The 19,126-nt window shown below is 35.9% G+C and overlaps 1 protein-coding gene across 6 annotated transcripts in view; it reads right to left on the bottom strand.

Moving 5' to 3' along the window:
- Nucleotides 1-663: 663 nt before the first annotated feature.
- The window catches only part of PFKP (phosphofructokinase, platelet), a 48,510-nt gene continuing 30,047 nt past the window's right edge, over nt 664-19,126 (bottom strand). For 2 of the 6 annotated variants that reach the window (XM_069859332.1, XM_069859334.1), the window contains 9 exons: nt 18,549-18,619; nt 18,013-18,100; nt 16,945-17,097; nt 7,529-7,693; nt 5,099-5,160; nt 4,038-4,149; nt 2,505-2,604; nt 1,747-1,852; nt 664-1,198 (listed from right to left, as the gene is read on the bottom strand). In XM_069859332.1, coding sequence (XP_069715433.1) covers nt 1,045-1,198; nt 1,747-1,852; nt 2,505-2,604; nt 4,038-4,149; nt 5,099-5,160; nt 7,529-7,693; nt 16,945-17,097; nt 18,013-18,100; nt 18,549-18,619 — 1,011 coding nt within the window. In that variant the 3' untranslated portion in view covers nt 664-1,044. Of the gene's footprint in view, nt 1,199-1,746; nt 2,358-2,504; nt 2,605-4,037; nt 4,150-5,098; nt 5,161-7,528; nt 7,694-11,083; nt 11,237-16,944; nt 17,098-18,012; nt 18,101-18,548; nt 18,620-19,126 lie in introns of those variants that run through there. The other 4 variants (XM_069859336.1, XM_069859333.1, XR_011337626.1 and 1 more) reach the window with 4 other exon arrangements.

Genomic DNA, 19,126 nt, shown 5'->3' with positions numbered 1-19,126 from the left:
TAGATGGGCACAACATCAGCCAGCCTCCAGTCCAGTGGGACTTCCCCAGTCTTCCAGGACTGTTGGAAGATGATGGAAAGGGGTTTGGCCAGCACATCCGCCAGCTCCTTCAATACCCTTGGATGAGTCCCATCTGGCCGCATAGACTTGCGGGTGTCTAGCTGGGCTAGCAAGGCTCTGACCACCTCCTCTTGGATCATGGGAGCCCCATTTTGCTCCTCTAGCTCCTGGGTTTGTACACAGACGGAACAACTTTCTTTACAATTAAAGACTGAGGCAAAGAAGGCATTAAGTACCTCAGCCTTTTCCTCATCCCCTGTCACTGTTGTTCCTTCTGCATCCAATAGGGACTGTATGGTCTCCCTAGCTATGTTTATCAACCGAATTTTAAAAATCAGTTTTGCCCTTTTTCCTCATTGTGCGATTTCTTTGGAATAGTTTTGAAGAAACTGAGAGAAAAGCTGTTAAAGCTTTTATAAGGAGAAAGTATTTAATTCTAACCTAATTCTTAAAAAGCCAAGAGAAACAAGCTTTCCCAGCTGTGAATATGTCCTTGCATGGTTAGCTGCTTTTTTACTTCATTAGAGTGTATTCCTGTACGCTGCAGGAATATTCCCCCAGTTGGTTAAAAGCTGGTGAACACAATTTCTGACAAGCCACTCATGATGTATGCAACAGTACTTTATTTCACTTCAGATACATTAAGCACATCCTGAAACTCGACACAAAGCTAGCCATCTACACTTATTTTTGGGGTGTAAGTACTCTGAAACAAAGTGCAGCAGATGAGTAACTTACAGAGTGCATAGTACGGTGTTGCACTTAATGTTAAAGGGCAGTACCAGTAAATGGTGCTTATCCATTAGATGCTAGGGTTTGTCTCAAACATAACAAATACAGGACAAAATCTGTGTAACATCTGAATGTCTTGTTCCACATAAAGTGCTGGTACAATAATTTAAATGTTACAAACAAAGCTGTAACGAGTCTAAAGCATTGTTACTCACAATGTGCATCTATGACAATAATCTAAATGTGATGTCTTTAGATGGCTCCGGTTTCTGCTTCCTTTGGGCTGTGCATAGCAACATGTTCCAGCTGGCCTGAATCTGAAACATCATAACTAGTCTTGTACTTGGCTAGGATTTTCATCAGTGGTCGCAGCTTCAGCCACCACTGCTCCTTGGGGATCCTGTGCCTGTGTAAGATGTGCAGGGAGAAGAAAAGATAAGGCAATTTACTTAGCAGCCAAGACAAACACACAGTACTAACAGTAATGGCATGCCTTATAAGTGCATCAGATACTGGTATTTATGATGGGATGTTAACGCTGACCCCAGCTGGGGAGAAATAAGGACAGAATACTGGCGGAAAGAATAGATTTTCTGCAAGATGTTCTTTATAGGTACAGATAATACCAAATAGGGCGCAAAAATGCTGCCCCACTGAACTCTACCAGAAGTAAAATAATTTTTAGGCATTAGAGCAAAGGAAGTTATTTAAAAGGACGGTGGAGTCCTGGAATTCATAATGAGACTTCCAAGTAGAAGGAGGATGGAGAGAAAGCACGAAGGGACTTGTTAGAGAGACAAGTGAACAAAGTGATTAACTGGCCAAATGTAGGCCAAAGACAAAAGCGGAATCAAATGGTTGGCAAAGCTGTGTCAGCACTGTGGAGATGTTCATTTGATGTGGTGAAAGGAAGCCTGTGCTGAGGCATTTAACGTGTAAGCAGCATATACGTACACAAAGTCTGTTTCGTTCTTAAGCTCAGCCACAGGTTGGAAAACAAGGTTGCGTCTACGCATTCCCAGCAAACAGACCGAGTCATCCGTATTGGCAAATACTTTTCCTAAAAAGAATGAAATGTCAGGATCTTTCTTACTTGCACTTGTAAGGGCAAATACCCTTTTTCTGTAATTAAACTGAATAGGGAGGTTACAGTAGCTTAATTCCAGTTACTGAATAGTCAATGTAATGATTAAACTTCAATTAGTACTTAAATGGGGTTAGGAGATCTTCATTTTTTTAGCTTAGCTTTGGAGATTAGCAATGAAAATAAAGTGCAATTAAACAACAACAAGACTGAATTTTATCATCCAATTTTAAATTACATTTTAGTAAATAGTGCTTTACAAAAATTCCCAAAGAAGATATATTACCTTCTTCTGTCTCCCATGTAGCCACCATGAAACAAAAAGGAAGAACAGATGTAACTATATAACCATCAATTCCTTCATGCACAAAAAACTGCAATCACACTAGCATTTCTGATCTTTCTTTAAGAAAACTGCTATCAAGTATTGACCTCACTTGAGAGGAAATCTTCTTACAGCAGGAAGCACAGGAAGGCCCTACTAAATAATAAAAAGATAATAAAGAGGGAAAGTAGTATGCTGACTAACAAACTAACAGACATTCAAATGTTTGCATAATAGAGTAGTCTTTTATACTGATAGCAAACCAAAGACAGAAACAAGAGAGAGAACTAAATATTTCTGCACCTTTTCGGTAGGTTTCTTTCAGTTTTTTGGAGATCCACTGCATAGCTTTTGCAGAAATTTTTGTCCCAAAGTTTCTATCAAACGGCGAAGGTGCACCACCCTGTATGAATATTTAACTGTGTGTTAATTTAGTCAATGAATCAGTATCTGTGTCTTCTTGTTTTATCAGTTGTCTCTATTAATGGCCTGCTCTACTTATTTCCCCACTTAGAAAAACAAACTAACCAAAAACCCCACCACACAAATCAAGCTACACCAGCTAAATTATGTATTAAGCACTTGTAGATTTCTCTTTGAATCAACAGTACTTTTCTCTTAAATGGAAGGCACCGTTTTCCCTTTCTTCCACCTCCCCTTAGCGCTGATCATTAAGCACTGCCCAGCTATCACCCTGCCACAGGGCAACTGGCTTCAGCATAATATAACACAGGAGACTGTTGAAAGACAGGGGTCAGAGGGAGCCTAAGATACAGAAGAACAAGGACTGACTGTAATCTAAGAAAGCCTGGGAAGCATAGCTCTCTTTTGCAGCTATAATAAGGAAGGCAATAATGCCATGTGCGTAACATTAGAATGAAACCACTGTGTTGGGACTTGCTCAACTAGTAATCACCTTTCTTTTTTGGCTGCTTTTATTCCAAGTATTATAGCAGCCTTTGCACAGTGCTGGGAACAGAAGTGCTATTTTGGTTTGGGTTTTCAACACTCTACTATATGAAGTCTGAATTTCTGTCCATTTTCAATGCAGTAGATGGGACTGAAACCATAAACCTAAGTAGTTCCAAATAGTTTCAAACAGATTGCTCGACTAATGCTGGTCTTCATCTTCAAAATAAGCTTTGCTCAACTTTACACGGGAATTACCAATCTCAACGTTGAATGATCTAAAGATACATGAGCAAGGCGGACTCTATATACTACTTGAAATGACTTAAAAGGAGAGACAGTTGTTTCACTATTAGTACTTGAGAAATTCGTCTCTATTTGACTCTACACCTCAGTCTGAGTGCTTAGTGTAGCCAAATCAGAAACTTACAACTTGCCCATTAACAAGCAGTATAGTGAGATAAAGAGATGCAAGGTATAAAGAACACAAGGATTAGCTCGCTACTGTTTCCTCTACAAGAACAATCCATATGCATGTATTTTCTCCATGAAATCTCGTTTCTTACAGTGTTGGGAAGAAAGATACATCACAGATGAGCATATAAGTATACTCTAAAGATGTATTATGACAATAATAAGATAGCTGTTATGATCTATTAAAACCATATAATTGTTTATTAATACAGACAGGAGAAGAATAAAAATTAAAATAATTAAGAATCTAATGCTTTTCCCTCCTAGGTTTTTAAGAAGGAATTGCAATAAAATATAATGCTAACGAAAAACATCTGAATTATCTACGAACAAAACTCCACATACTTTTTTTTTATTTTAATACCGAGTCAGACTTTCTTGACATACTTAAAGAGTAGATGCTCTTTGTTCACGCAAAGTCAAGCTTGTCTGTAATTTTAAGGTAATTTTTACCTGCTGCATGTGGCCCAATACATTTTTTCGACAGTCAAACACTCCTTTCCCTTCTTCAGAATACAGCTGATAAATGAAGTCAGTTGTGTAGTTCTCATTGCAGTTCTCATTTCTGTAAGGCCAGATACAGTTAGAAAATTTACTATCAAGTAGTGGATGTCTTCATAGCTACTGAATAACAAATGTTTTCTCATTTTCTTGATACCAGTAATCACAGCTTAGAATATTTTCATCTAATCATGTGTTCACTTTCAAGCAACATGCTCAAGATTTTGAAGTCTGCATTACTTTTACTACACGGACATCACTGGCAGGCCTCTTGGGATCCATTGCTCAACAACGTAGTGAAAAATAACATTTTAGGTCTGACAAACTCACTATGCAGTAGAAAAAAATGCATTTAAACAAAAAGTCATCTACTTCCTATGCCGACATTATGCCCTCCTTCATAAAATCCTGGATAATAAATACAATCTTGGACTGTTCCTTACCAATACTGCAAATGCAGGATATTTTTTCACCTTCATCGTATAACTAGTAGAACTTAAACAAATATAATTATATCCTCATATAATTTATTGTGGCATTAATTTTTCAGCCCTTCAGTACTTGGCATACTGAAAATAAATGCTCAAGAAAGAGAAGCTACAGCCTGACTCATGCTGACATCAAAATGTTTTGATTTTTCAATGATAACATATTCTTTGTTATCTCCCAAAATCTAAGTAGGAATTTTACAGTAAAGGCCAAACTATATGTATACACAGTTTTCCCACTATCTTTAGTAAGAATCTTCAAAAAAGACAAAGCCAACGTGAAAATAAGCTGAAAATCAGATAAAGTATTAGATCGTAATTAGCAACTATATTAACATAGAAAGAAGGAACTTCTGGACTTAAGCATCCAGACAGCTCCCAGACTTGCCTTCTGGAAATACCACTTAGTAGAGGAACAATCAAAGAATACAGACTTAAGAGCATCTTTCCAAGTGGCCAGACAGCCTATGTGGCTGGAAGTGATCAGCAGCACTTATGTTATCTATCAAAACTACTTTTACTTACCTCAGCACAAGACCACGCTGGATGCTGGTTTTCATTTTTTCAGTTAAGTGTTCCACATTAGCCTAGAAACAACAAAAGCATTTTTAAAAAAACATACAGAAATCTAAAACAACTTTAATGAAACTACATATCTTGAAAACTTCTGTAAAGCATTACACATGAAATAGTATGTGCAAATTATAACAGTCAATAGATTTTTGGAGATCCGGGATAATATTCTGTGCATTGGGTTAAAACTAATTTTGTATGTTGTATAGATTGTATGTTGCCCTTACTCACAGTCATGCAAAAGTCCTGTTATGGATACAGTGAGAGGGTGGTGAGGCACTGGAACATTTCGTCCAGTTGTGGATCCTCCATCCCTGGAGGTGCTCAAAGCCAAGCTGGATGAGGCTTTCTTTGAGCAACCTGATCTAGTAGAAGGTGCTCCTGCCCGTGGCAGGGGGGCTGGACCTAGATGATCTTTAAGGCCCGTTCCAACCCAAACCATTCTATGATTCTATGTACTGCCTTGCTGGTACTCCCATACATGACATGAAGACAAGAAGTCACTGAGAAATGGGTGGGGAGGAATTACAATTCATTGCATGCCTCTCTTCCTTTCAGGAAATTTCTAACCTTTTAGCTTTACATTTGTCCTCAGCACAGGAAGGACTTGGATTTGTTGGAGTGGGGCCACAGAGATGACCATAGCTGGAGCTCCTCCCTGATGAGGACAGGCTGAGAGAGATGGGGTTGTTCAGCCTAGAGAAGAGAAGGCTCTGGGAAGACCACATACCCCTTCCAGTACTTTAAGGGGGCCTATAGGAAAACTGAGGAGGAGCTCTTTATGAGGGAGTGTAGTGATAGGACAAGGGGTAATGGTTGTAAGCTGAAGGAGAGGAGATTTAGATTAGCTGTTAGGAAGAATTATTTTCCTGTGAGGATGGTGAGGCACTGGCACAGGTTGCCAAGGAAAAGTTGTGGAAGCCCCAACATCTATCAGAGATAATAAATAATGGTCTGTTGTGGGACATGACATACACAAATGATATATATATACACACACACATATACGTGTAAATATATATAATTAAAATATTGTACACTTGAATTTTATGTCAGGTAAGTCTAGTGTAGTTGAATACTGTGTCCCAACAATGGACCTCACAGTGGCATGTATCAGCAATAATAAATAAAAAAAAGTAGGAAAGTGGCTGGAACTGCCTGGTATTTACAAGACCTTGAAGCAGAGCCCAAGGAGCACGCTCAGCCAGGAAAGGTGTTATGAGAACAGAGCCTGGCGTTGAAATCACTGTTAGTGTGGGACAAATAACAAGTTGGTACTCAGCCTCTTCACACATTGGCCATACGAGGAGAAGGTGATACTGCTAACCCTTTTTGCAGTCCCCAAGAGGAGTATAAAAGGAGCTGGGGTGGACAGGTGAGGGGCGAGAAGGAATACGTGCACATCTGAATCTGTGGGGACACCCTGGAAACTGCAGTACCCATCAGCTCAACCATCTGAGCACCATGCTCCACCTACTTCTGCTCAGTGACTGACATAAATTACATGAGGCAATAAGCTGTTAAGTTTTTAGGTAGCCAGGCATAATAGGTTAAAATACAATAGTATATTTGAACAATAAAGTATATTTGATTTAACCGTGATTTAGTGGTCCTGGTTTTGCACACAGGTAGCTATACACAAACCTAATACACACCCCTTGAGGTGTTGAAGGACACGTTGGATGAGGCTTTGAGCAATCTGATCTAGTGGAAAGTGTCCCTGCGTGTGGCAGGGAGGTTGTAACTATATGATCTTTAAGGTCCTTTCCAACCTGAATTATTCCATGATTCTATAACCGCAGCTAGTACCAACGGCCTCAGAAGTGCAAGTGCCTTGTAGTAGACAAATTCAATATCACTTTACAGCCTGACATGTAATCCTTGAAGCCCGAGATCTTTACTTCAGTAACACCTTCAAACATGCTCAAGTCCATAGCTGTGGTATCACTGTCAGTATCCAATTAATCCTACATACTATTCAAATTGTGACACAAACAGCCATCTAATACAACAGAAAAGATATTTCTTTTTTCCCTATTTTTGTTTTTCTTTTAAAACTACCCAGGTCTGTTCATTTACATGTTATTTAAGTATCAAATCAGAAAAATAAAAATAAAACAAACCACCTAGTAATGTTTAAGGACTAATCAAATCATTTTGTCAGTTAACTGAATCTTGATGCCAAGAATAACTGGTGTGTAGGTTCTTAATAGCCTAAGAACTGGCATTATATGAAAGTGCTACTGACAAACGCATCTTTTAGATACAATCTAAACATCTATGCTTTTCTTAACACAAGCCATCTACCTCAAATATACACATTATGCTATGTATGTACAACAATTTATTAAATATGAGGAAAACATTTCTAATGCTGCATACCTGGAGCTCTCGGATATCAAACTGTTCTTCAAAGATATAAGCAGCATCAGCTCCTGCCGCAAGAGCTCCCATATTAGCCAGATAACCACAATAACCACCCATGGTTTCAATGATGAATACACGACGCTTGGTACCACTGGCCGATTGTTTGATGCGATCACATGTCTAATCAAAGACAAGATATTGCAAGTTTAATTAAAATACGTCTGAATTTGTATGGCTTCGTATGTCATACAATTTTATGCCACTTATTGGTAAAAGAATTTATAAAAAATAATACTTAAAAATTCCAACACAGCATAACCCAGTTAACTATAATAATTACCAAATAAATTAATATTTATAAATAACACATTGAATACCACCCTCAAAATAAAATGTTTTGCTAAGATTTATTTGTTTGCTTCCTGCAAATACTAAAACAAGAATTAATTTTGCTTTGTGGATGGAATTAAATTATTTCTAACAGAGATAGAAACAGATATGAAGGAGCTTTTTAATCAGCGCAGGTATGAGTAAATTTATTTGCTTTAACTCTACTCACCACTGAAGTGTTTATTTCTTCTTAGTATTGATTTTAAAATTCACTGCATTCTCAACCAAACTTAGTAAGTTACAGCTTCTTAAAATTAAGTCCTGAGCATGTATTGCCCTCTTGTTTACTTTCCAATACTGATATCCATATAAATAAATCTTTGAAGCACTACTGGACTTTTTTTTTTTTTTTAGGAAAAAAAAAAAAGGTTTTTTTTGCATTTATTAATAGGCAGGTACTTTCTATAAAAAGACTGCAATCCTCACTTGCATCTTACTCTGATCTGGATAAGAAATGTTCTGTACAAAGACATCTGTTGCTTATATGCTACTTGTTAACACCAATATTTATTAGAGCTTAGGAAATAACAGAAACAATCTCCAGTGTGGTAGGTCCTAGGAAACTTAGGAAAACACAGAAACCTAGGAATTACGTTATTATTGTTCTCTAGGTTTTAAAAAGCATTAAAAAAATAACATTTAAAAAGCTATTTTACAAACTCTTACTCCCTAGAATGAGCTGTTCTACCCTTCAGAGTTATTTTAAAGCCACCAAATAATGTATCTTCCAGGACACATAGATAGAAATAAAAAAAACACTATTTCCTCCTTTGTCTTAAAAATAAATCAGTTATACCAGACTTGGTAACAAGAATAATTTTTTAAAACTGATGTACTGTCCCTACACCCATTGTGTTCAGGAAAAATGAGAAATAAAAGTACCCGGGAAGTTTGCAATCTTGAAACCTGAATTATGATAATGTTAAAAAATCCCTATGCCTTACTCATTTTCTGAATGAGTAACTGCAGATGCTGTTAATATTTGAAGTAGTTCTGTTTCACAGACATTTACAACCAGAACCTTCATTCGGCTCACTGAAAATAATACTTCAAGCTCATAATTAAGATTATGAGTAATATGGTCTTAAAAATATACCAAACAGACCACAGAATATATAATGAATTGATACGTGGGAGAACTTAAAATAATATGACTACAACTTCTAACATGACATGGTTTAATGAACTGAAGAACAGTGTATGCATTTTTTTTAGGTCCAGCTATCAAAAGATACATCTAATTTGCATGTGCATGTAATGTGTACACACACATGCAGATATACATACACATACAAGTACAAGATTCACATGTATTTATTCAGAATATTGATGGACATTCTGTTATCCTAAGCAGGAAGTATCCCTGTAACAAACTACACGACAAAAGCCTATATTGAACTTCACCATTTTTTCACAAAGACACTCTCTTTTTCCTGTCTTGGATTTTACAGTGTCCTCAAGCACTTTACTTTCCCCTTCATGTTTTCATAGAAATTTTTGCACAGTACTAGCATCTGGCATACAATAAACAGTAACAAATTCATAAAAATCCCCACTACTTTACTCTTAATAGGGGCAAATGTGGCACTGAATTTTAACTCATTTTTTAAAAAAACTTCCCAGAACTGGATGGATACTATGCACTTACAATATAAAAAAATCTTGGCTTTAGACACTTAAGAAATAAATACATGTGCCAAGCTTTCTAAAAAAGTTTTCCAGCTGTTAGTAGAATGAAATTTTCTGCCTTTTGAGAAGCTCTGAAGGATGTAAATCATTAGTTACTTTCAGGATTACTCGCTTTAGATTTATTTAGAAGGTCTTCTATTCTGGACTACACAAGAGACATAATAGAAATTTGCCACTCTTCTTGCTCTCTCAGAATGACTGTGCCAGAAATACCCAAATAATAATTAAATTCAATACTTAAAACCATTTTATTTTTTACTGAAAGCATTACTGTAAACTGTACAAATTGCAATTAAAATTAATAATAAAAACAGTGAAATAAGAGGAAGCAGAAACATATATATTCATTTTTTTCCCATTGTGTTTTCATGTTTTCACTAGTACAGGTGCACCAGTGTTACAAGTGGTAACAGTCATAATTAGCAGACTTAGCTCAACACTTATCAAAGTAGGTAAGGGGAAGGTAATGGAGTAGTAGAAGTACCCGTGTCCTGCCTATGAATGTATGGATACAATTTACTCTGCCTACCTCTCAGGTCATCTTCACCTCAGGGATGCTGTATTGCATCTCCCAGAGACCGAGATATAATATATTCTGACAGAGCTCTTCAATTATTTACTGCAGCTTTTTCACTATATAAATAAATAACACTGTATCAACAGCGCAAACAAGCCTGCATTTCTCAAACCACTGCACTTCTATTCTGACTTTGTTCGTCAATTACTTCATAGTTAGCTACATGTATTGATAATGAGGGGTTAGATAAAAAACATGAGCTGTTCAAGGTTTACTTATTTGCTTGCATGAGACCTCAACTCAGTTCCCTTTGCTGCACCTACAAGACTCAAAAAGACAGTAAGGAACCTGGAGCTCATGTAAGAATTGTACCCAAGGGAAAAAGCTACGGCAGACTAAAACTAGAAAACTGATTGTTCTGACTGAAATGGAAAAACTAAATTCATAGGAAGTTCTGGCCTCAAACTGTTTAGTTAGCATCAGTGACAGACTTAACTGCTTATACTATGCACACATATATGTTAAGCCTAATGCAGTCTGTAAGACTATTCATGTGGTTAGTGTTAACTACGTACTTAAAACACACTACTGCACTGAACTCAGTCATTAACCCATGCAATGAATGTTGCATTTATTTATAAAACATGTGCCTTCTTCCTTCATGTAAGTAATGCCGAGGTGCTACATAAGATAAACAAAATCAAAGCAAGCAAAATATTTTATTCCCAGTAAATGTCCTAAGCTCTAATACAGCAGTCTTGGATAACAAAACAGAGACCCCAAGAGCTAAATGTTCAACATAATTAATATTTATTAGGTTAATGTTTCATAAGTCTTGGAAAAGACTGTTTAACTATAAAATATAAAACCCCACAATAAACAAATTATTTTAGAAAACTAAACATTTCAAGTCTTTAGGTATCCTTATCTTATGCACTTTACCATCTTAGCTTTTAAAATATATGCAGTCTTACCTCCACAATAGCATTCAAGGCAGTGTCAGCACCAATGCTAAAGTCTGTGCCTGGCACATTGTTGCTAATAGTAGCAGGCAACACACAGATAGGTACGCAAAACTCCTCAAAGCGGGAACGTGCCTCGTGTAGCTGCAGACAACTTTCATAGGCCTGAAGCAGTGGTACAAGTATGAGTGATACATTTCCTTTCTTAGGACTGCTCTGCTAATGACTCCTTGCATGTGGTGGTAAATTTGGCTGCCCTCTGGCCCAAGTAAATACAATTGGTGAGATTATTTGCGGGCGGATATCCTGTACATACCACAACAGTGCACTGGGGTTGCATTGGCACAATGCTCTTTGAAGAAGTGCAGAAGATTAGTGCAAGTTAATGGAGAGTGAAGTGTGCACAGCACAGATGCCTGCAACACTTGGACAGAAAAAGGCAGCACAAAGATAGACTGGAAACCATGCTGTAAGAAACCACTTAAAGAGAGCAAAGTTTGATACATGTTAAGGAGTTTAGAAAGTTAACTAGTAGAACACCTACAACTTGAAGGAAATGCTTAAAGAAAAACTATGTTATCCTATGAAGTCAAGACACGCATGTATTTCCACCAAGAAGAATGAAGAAAAAGGTTTGCCTAGATCTTCCAAGATTCTATCAACATCACATCTGTCTCTACAAACATAGACTGGACATTGGCCCAGAATAATCCAGGAACAAGTGCGCACGGATAAGTTAAAGTTTGCAAGTATACTTCAGAGTTTCTTTGAAAAGCAACTGTAGGTCTTTGGGAAGATTCCACACACTATAAAATAAGCCATCGTGTGAAAAGGATTAGGTGTTCCTCATAGATGTTAAAACAATATGTAAAAGTTTTGAACCGCTGTTTTAGGTCAGTAAACATTTTTTTTAGTTGCATTACTCCAGTTCTTCCCATGACACGTGGCAATTTTTCAAGCTGCCTATGTAATGACTCTCAACAAGAAAGCCTGATTACATAATATGCTACCTTTTTCTTAATCTCCTCCCAGAAAGGACTGGTGTTCACAGAAGTCTCAACTTTTTGATCTCTGAAATCAGTTCAGAGAAGCAAACTATTGCAGATCAAATTATTAGACTGCTATCACCACAAGTATGTATAGAGTGACTGATTTAAGTAATAACTTACAATAAAGTGATAGGGAAAAAAATTTGATCTGCCAGAGTTCTGCTCTCCAAATTTTTTTCCTAGATCAAGCAGATCCTGTTCAGTAAGAGGACAGGATATATGGCAATAGGTAGGTAAGTGCAAACTGACTTCCTCAAATCTATACCTACTCATCTGTTTTATAAGTGCAATTTTCATTTGAGCTCAGTATTAGTATTCATTGCCAGTTGAACAATACAGTCTGAAAGTGCTTCAAAGACTGCACTTTCAGACCTGCAGCTCTGAGAAGCAGCATAGCTGGAAGGGATTTTTTAATTTTTTTTTTTTCCCATGGATGAGACTTCACTGAGAAAATTCCAGTAATCGCCTAGCTCAACTCAGCTCAGTCAGGCTGCTCTGAATTTTAATTTCTACTGCAAAATAAAGACACACACTGAGTCACAGTGCTTTGGTAAAATCACGTAACTTCCTGGAGATCTGCAAAACATGAGTTTCTCTAAAATGCTTTATATTGAGACTTTTGGGAAACCAAGCTGAAGGGAGATTTAGAGCAATAACTAACATAATTGGTTAGTCTCCATTTATGACATGTTAAGATGCAGTTAAGATATGTTTGACTTGCATTAAATATTGCCATTTTATTTGATGCAAGTCATTGCAGCAAACATATCCAAAGACTGTTCCTTCACCAAGCATGAGCATTAGATGATCATATGCAACATCTTTGCATTACTGCAGAAAAATATAAAATGCTTTCACTAAAGGGTTACTTAATAATGAAGGGTAAACAAGGGGCTGGTGGTTTTAAGAACTGGTTTACACTTCTTTTTAAAATAAGTACTACAGTAAGATCATAGGGATACTATACCTACGTCAACAAAGTGGCTTAATCATTTCACACCCTTTCATTATATTTGTGCTATCAACAAGGGTATTGCCATAAAAGCTTTGTAAAAACACATGCACTCAAGCAAAGTCTGTGATTTCTTAATTTTATAACGATCTAAAAGCAAATGGTCATTGAAAGGAATGGATTTATTGCCCTAGCTCCACATTCAGTTGTTGCTGGTCTGAACTGGATACTTTAATTGACTAGGTACCTTGGCCAGGCTAACTTTCAGCTTCCTAGTTCAGACTAATGTAGAGCCACATATGCTAGTACCAGCACTGGGAGAGTACAGGAGTCGGTTTTTCAAGGAAACTGCATGGAGACTGCATTATGGCAATCTGTATCTCACACCTTAGCAGTAAAGATTCTTTTTTGTAGCTGTTTACTATTCTTTTTCTCATTAAATCAATTCATCAACCTGTATATACTTCCCCTTGATGAAACGCAATGGCAGATTCTCAAAGAAATACTACAGAGAGTTCCACCATCTTCCTTTTTCAGATTCCATTTTTCTCTGGTTTTAGCTGGTACTTTTCTTTTAATTTCCCATTTACTTCTGTATCTCCTAAAATTAAATGAATATTCTTCCATATCTTGTTCTGGTTTATTCCTCTTTCATTCAGTTTCCTCTAGCCTACCAGTAGGCTTTGTTTTCAAATTAAACTTCCCATGTTCTGTAGTTGAAAGTGTCTTTTTATTCACTCTGCCTAATTACAGAGTAGTTTTCTGCTATTTAGTTCCACCTGCAACATGTATTGCCAATGCCTCTTTTTGATCACTGTTAAGTAAACCAACTTTCATTTAAGAAGAAATTTCTATCCTTCCTGGTTATACAGGAAAAAAATTAACACTTCTTTGTTGTCACATTCCAGAGGTCTGCTATCTGAAATAACATTCTATTTATTTCACTGTATTAGCAACATGAGGCTGAGAATACAGGTATTTTTATGATCGTAGTTATCTTACTGATATCTCTTTTCAAAGAACATTCAAAGTCCATGTTCCCATCCTGCAATTCTAAAGAATTTATATTGCATACAGATACACAAGCCTTCAGCGTACACTTTTTCAGCTACTGAAACCTCCAGCTTTCCCCAGGTATTTTACATTATGGAGTCTTCACAATTGTTCTAATATTCTGAAAACTGAAGTGAAAAATATAGCATAAGATGAATTTAAAACACTTCAAAAAAAACCCCTAATTCTATTATTCAATTGACTACAAGTCTGTATTTTAAAACAGAAATGCATAAGTGGAGCATTTCAAGAGGTTTATAGAATCTATTATATATTCTAAATTCCAGTTATTGTGAAATGTACCATCCACGATCTGTGACTTGAGGAAAAGCACATTCTTCCTTAATTTGTCATTCGTAAGTTATGTGTCTGTCTGACTGGTTTGTATTTCGTTTTTTAAAGGTAGCATCTTGACACATTTTATCTGCATATATCTCAAGGTATCATTTACATGTCTTGACAAGCTTCAAACCACCTAACTATGACAAGTGTCTAGTAATGTCACTAACAAACACTAACAAGACCTCATTACACAGCAGATATGTACTCACCTTACTAAAGGTTGTCAAGAACATAGAAGAGCAATAGCACAAACAAAGTGTGATAACATTTTGGTGTTCATAATAGGTACTAATCTGAGAGCACTGAAAATTATGATGCATTTATTCACCTAATAGTGACAATAGGAATAAAAATGCTATAAACTAGACACAACGGACATTCATGTCCATTTGCTACTTGTGTAGCAACCAACAGTCAATTGTTACTACAGTCAATTGTTTGCTACTTGTGTAGCAACAGTCAATTGTATGACTTGTATTGAGTCTATCAATCAGTCACACTTCATAGGAGGCATCATCACTACTGAAACTGAACTGAACATACAGCACAGGAATAAAAGGATACTTTTTTCTTTATCAGTTTTACTGAATCATGTTCAAACAATCAAAGCAGAAAACTGAAAAGATACCAAGCAGAAATGTTTTCCCAATGCAAAAGTCTGTTCCTTCGCAAAAAGAGAAAAAAACCTTAATTTTTCATTGGACTTATTCTAAATCTTGCAAATCCATTACATTTTATATTTGTTTCAGAGAAAAATCAAAGCAAAATTAAATGCAAAACCAAGACAAAAGAAATCAGTAAAAATATCAGTTTGAAAAGTTTTCAACTACTGCATTGAAAGTACGGAGATACTTTCTGTTATCTAAAGGAGAAGAATGAAATCTAGAAGCCTAGCTATAAACCAAAACTCAACAACAGAAAGACTGACTGATGCCAATAGATCCTATTTTACATGAAATAACCTATAAAAAGAAGCCAGTTAGGTAAACAAAGCTTAAGAAGGAAAGAAAAGAAAATAGGAAAGTAGGTGTTATGCACAATCATTCTACTCACCTTAATTTCTGACCAATCATTTTGGCAGATATTTTTATTTACCAGAACTGGAAACATCAACATTTATTACCTAAGTTTTCTACAAAGAATACATTCAAGATATATCTCAGTTAGCTTACTCTTCTTCAATGCACTAGTTAAGGAAACTGAGGGGTTTATTTTTACTGAAGACAGAAATATTTATGTTGACATGTTAAGAAACAGAAACAATAAAGGTGAAAATTACGTTAGTACTACTGAAATTGACAGCGTTTGAGGAATCTTGCAAAATTCTGAAAATAATATAATTATTAAAATCTTCAACTATATCTAAGTGACAGAAGAACTGGTATTTCAAGAACAACTTGAAATTCTTTCCCCACTTTACATGAGCAACATGCTTGTTATTTTTCACTTTCTAAAAGTGAGCTTAATATGTACAATCAGTAAAAATATTCTGCATTTTGGCTCCAGTACAGCTGGAGGCAGGAATCAGAAAGTGGAACTTGTAATATAATATGTTAATTCATTGCAACCCAGTGAGCAGGTCATGAAATGATCCTGTATCTTTTTTGTAAGTGAAAATGTGAATATAATTTCAAACCCAAATGTGTTATTAAGTCTCTGCTGCATTTTAAACTATGCCCATTGCAACTGTATCTGCAATACATATGTGTCCACAGATCATGTTAAAAAAAATTAAAATTAGTTTAATGTCACTGTTATTCTATTACAGACAAAATTATATCAGAATCTATAGAAACAGAATTACTCTTCCTAGTGCAAGTACAATGGATTAATGCTTGTTAAGTGATTCAGATGAAATGTAAATGTATGCACCTGAAAATTTCATATGTGAAAATTTCATATGTGGGGTGTTTGACAATGTTCCTTCTAACCAACTGAGCAATTTTTAATTCATATCACATTACTGGATTTTATTTTTAAAAAATATTTCATAATATGCTTCAAATCTTTTTTGTTAACTGTTTTAGTAGACTACATGTAATTCTTATTATTAGAGAAATATGGATCCTACATTCTTTATTAGAGAAATAAGGATATTATATAGATAAACAAGGATCTCCGAAGGGAACAACATTCATTCAGCATTTTTAACAGTAGAGTATACTGATACTTTATATATAAAAGGGATTTTTTTTTTCTCTACAGTGTATCAAATGATCATCAAGTCTTTGCTTTAGGTTTCTTTTTTTCCATATAAAACAGATATACTCCATCTTACATTGTAGTTTCAGCGAAAACCTAATGGAAGCATTTGGGATTCTAAACCTCTTATTTAAATAAGTATAATGAATATGGCTGTATCAAGTAACCATACAGTTTCAAAGTTCTGGTCCATAAAAATATCCAGTTCTAGCCAATTTAGTCACTTTTAACCAGAACTGTTTTGTTAGTAAGCGCACACACCAGAGTAGACTTACATCAGTTATAGTGTTCAGAGCAGTATCTGCACCAATGCTGAAATCTGAACCCGGTACATTGTTGGATACAGTTGCGGGAACCATAACCATTGGAACACAGAATTCGTCATATTTCTCTCGGGCAGCTGACAATTCCAGAAGTCCGAGGTACGCCTGTTGGGCACAGGCATTGGGTGGAAAATTAGGATGAATAAAATAAGGGTAAAGTTGGAGTAATAAAACGGAAAGGGCCACAAGGGGAGCCACTTCTACCACAGCACACTTCAGCTAGTCAAAGCATTAAGGAACCACTAAAATCTAATACAAACACATAAAAAAAGGAAAGTATTAAAATCAGGTATACATTCAAAAACAAACAATAACCGGAACATTGATTTTCAAGAGAACACATAACTTGGACATAAAAAATTGCTTTGTACAACACAACCATACTGTATAATTCAGCTACGGCTACTCCTCAATTAACAGTTTTGTATTCCTGAAGTAGGGCCACCTAACAGCTTGTAAAAAGGGATGATTCATTCTTCATCAAAAAGCATTAATCATGTTCTCCTCTGGGAAGAGCTCATGAAGTACTTTTCTGAATCAAGATTCCAAACATCTCTTGTTAAAATAAAATGAGCATGAAATATGGAAAAAAAAAAGAAAATATTTTACTAAATCAATTGCAGATTTTGAAATGCACTATGTGAGAGTAATTAAAATAAGGGACTACAGTGTAATTACTACTGAAGGTCAAGAACTTCTGGAAGTATGTTCAAAGTACTGACAGTATAGACTGGAACTTGCACTACTGAAGTTAACATTTATTTTTCTTCAATACAAAATACCATCACCTTATTTATTTATTTAGCACACCCCATTTTGCAGTTACTAGTCTCAGTCTTGAATGTCAATGTTCCACGAAATCAATGATTGAGTACTTCTGATCCTAAACACTGTTCGTTGTGTATCACATATAGTTACAAATAATGCACTTTACATGAAGAAGGGGTTAAAATTGAAAACATCTATTCCTTTCGTCAGGAATTCTACTCTACTTAAACATAATTAGACGTTTCAGTGTACCTCAAATCCACCAATAACCATAAGGGCATTAATGTTGTTAGTGCGCATCTGGTCAGCAATCTTCTCCAAATATTTTGCTGGGAGAGTCCTAAGAAGTTTTAAACCAAAACAAAAATAAAAACAATGTACAGACTCTGCAGCAATAAGAACCAATTACTAAGCTGAAACAGTAAACTGACTAGGCAATGCAGTACTTTTTCCTTACGTATTTATCCATACAAATAATTCTTCCTGACAACTAGTAAAGAATCATGTCAACTTTTTAAGAAACTTCAGGTCTGCAATCCTCCTAAGTGTAAGGACCCCAGGAAACTTTTAAGTTGAGGTCCCAACTCCCATTTTTATTCTTTCTTCAGAGCTGGTATAATCCTATAAAGATAACAAAACTGGAATGTAGCGATTTAAAAATAAAAAAGGAAAAAAATCTAAACTTAAAACATTACATACATTAAAACAAGGAAAAGAGCATGAAATCATACAGTGATTACAATAAATACTAAAATTCATCATATCAACTGGCAAAATATTAACATTACCGTTTTGTACCAAGAATTGATCCTCCTTGACCAGTCCAGCCACCAACATCCCCCCAGCTGATTTCCTTTATCTTTGAATAAAAGTAAAGAAGTAGATTCTGTTAAGTAATCATCCAATTACTTCTGTTGACATGCAGCAATCACCAGGTACTACTTCATGTGAATCTGTTGAAATAAACTGCTGGACACTGACAGCACCAAAAAAATGAACTTGGCAAAGAATGAAAACAGCATCAAGAGGTTAACTTAATTTCTCTTGAATTCTTAACAATCCATTTCCCTCCAATTTGTTCTTTCTTCCTCTAGATCACGATGAACCCTGCCTCCTTCTTTTGTATCATGCTCCTATTTTCACACCCTCTTCTGTTGAATGTGAAACACAAATCTAAAACTATGTCTTTGAAGTTAGTTTTGGGATCTCCAGTTAGGCATAGAAATCCAAGTTTTGCATCCATTTTCTCCTCAATATACCAAGTGATACCAACATTTAAAACAGGGGAACGTAAGAATTTAATTCACCTGGGGAATATAAAAAAGCTTCCTTCCTCAACAAGCACCCCTGCAAAGTCTCTAACAGC

The sequence above is a fragment of the Phaenicophaeus curvirostris genome, chromosome 6 (assembly GCF_032191515.1).
Source record: "Phaenicophaeus curvirostris isolate KB17595 chromosome 6, BPBGC_Pcur_1.0, whole genome shotgun sequence".
In the NCBI taxonomy this organism is placed as follows: Eukaryota; Metazoa; Chordata; class Aves; order Cuculiformes; family Cuculidae; genus Phaenicophaeus; species Phaenicophaeus curvirostris.
This window is presented reverse-complemented; position numbering and strand designations above follow the sequence as displayed.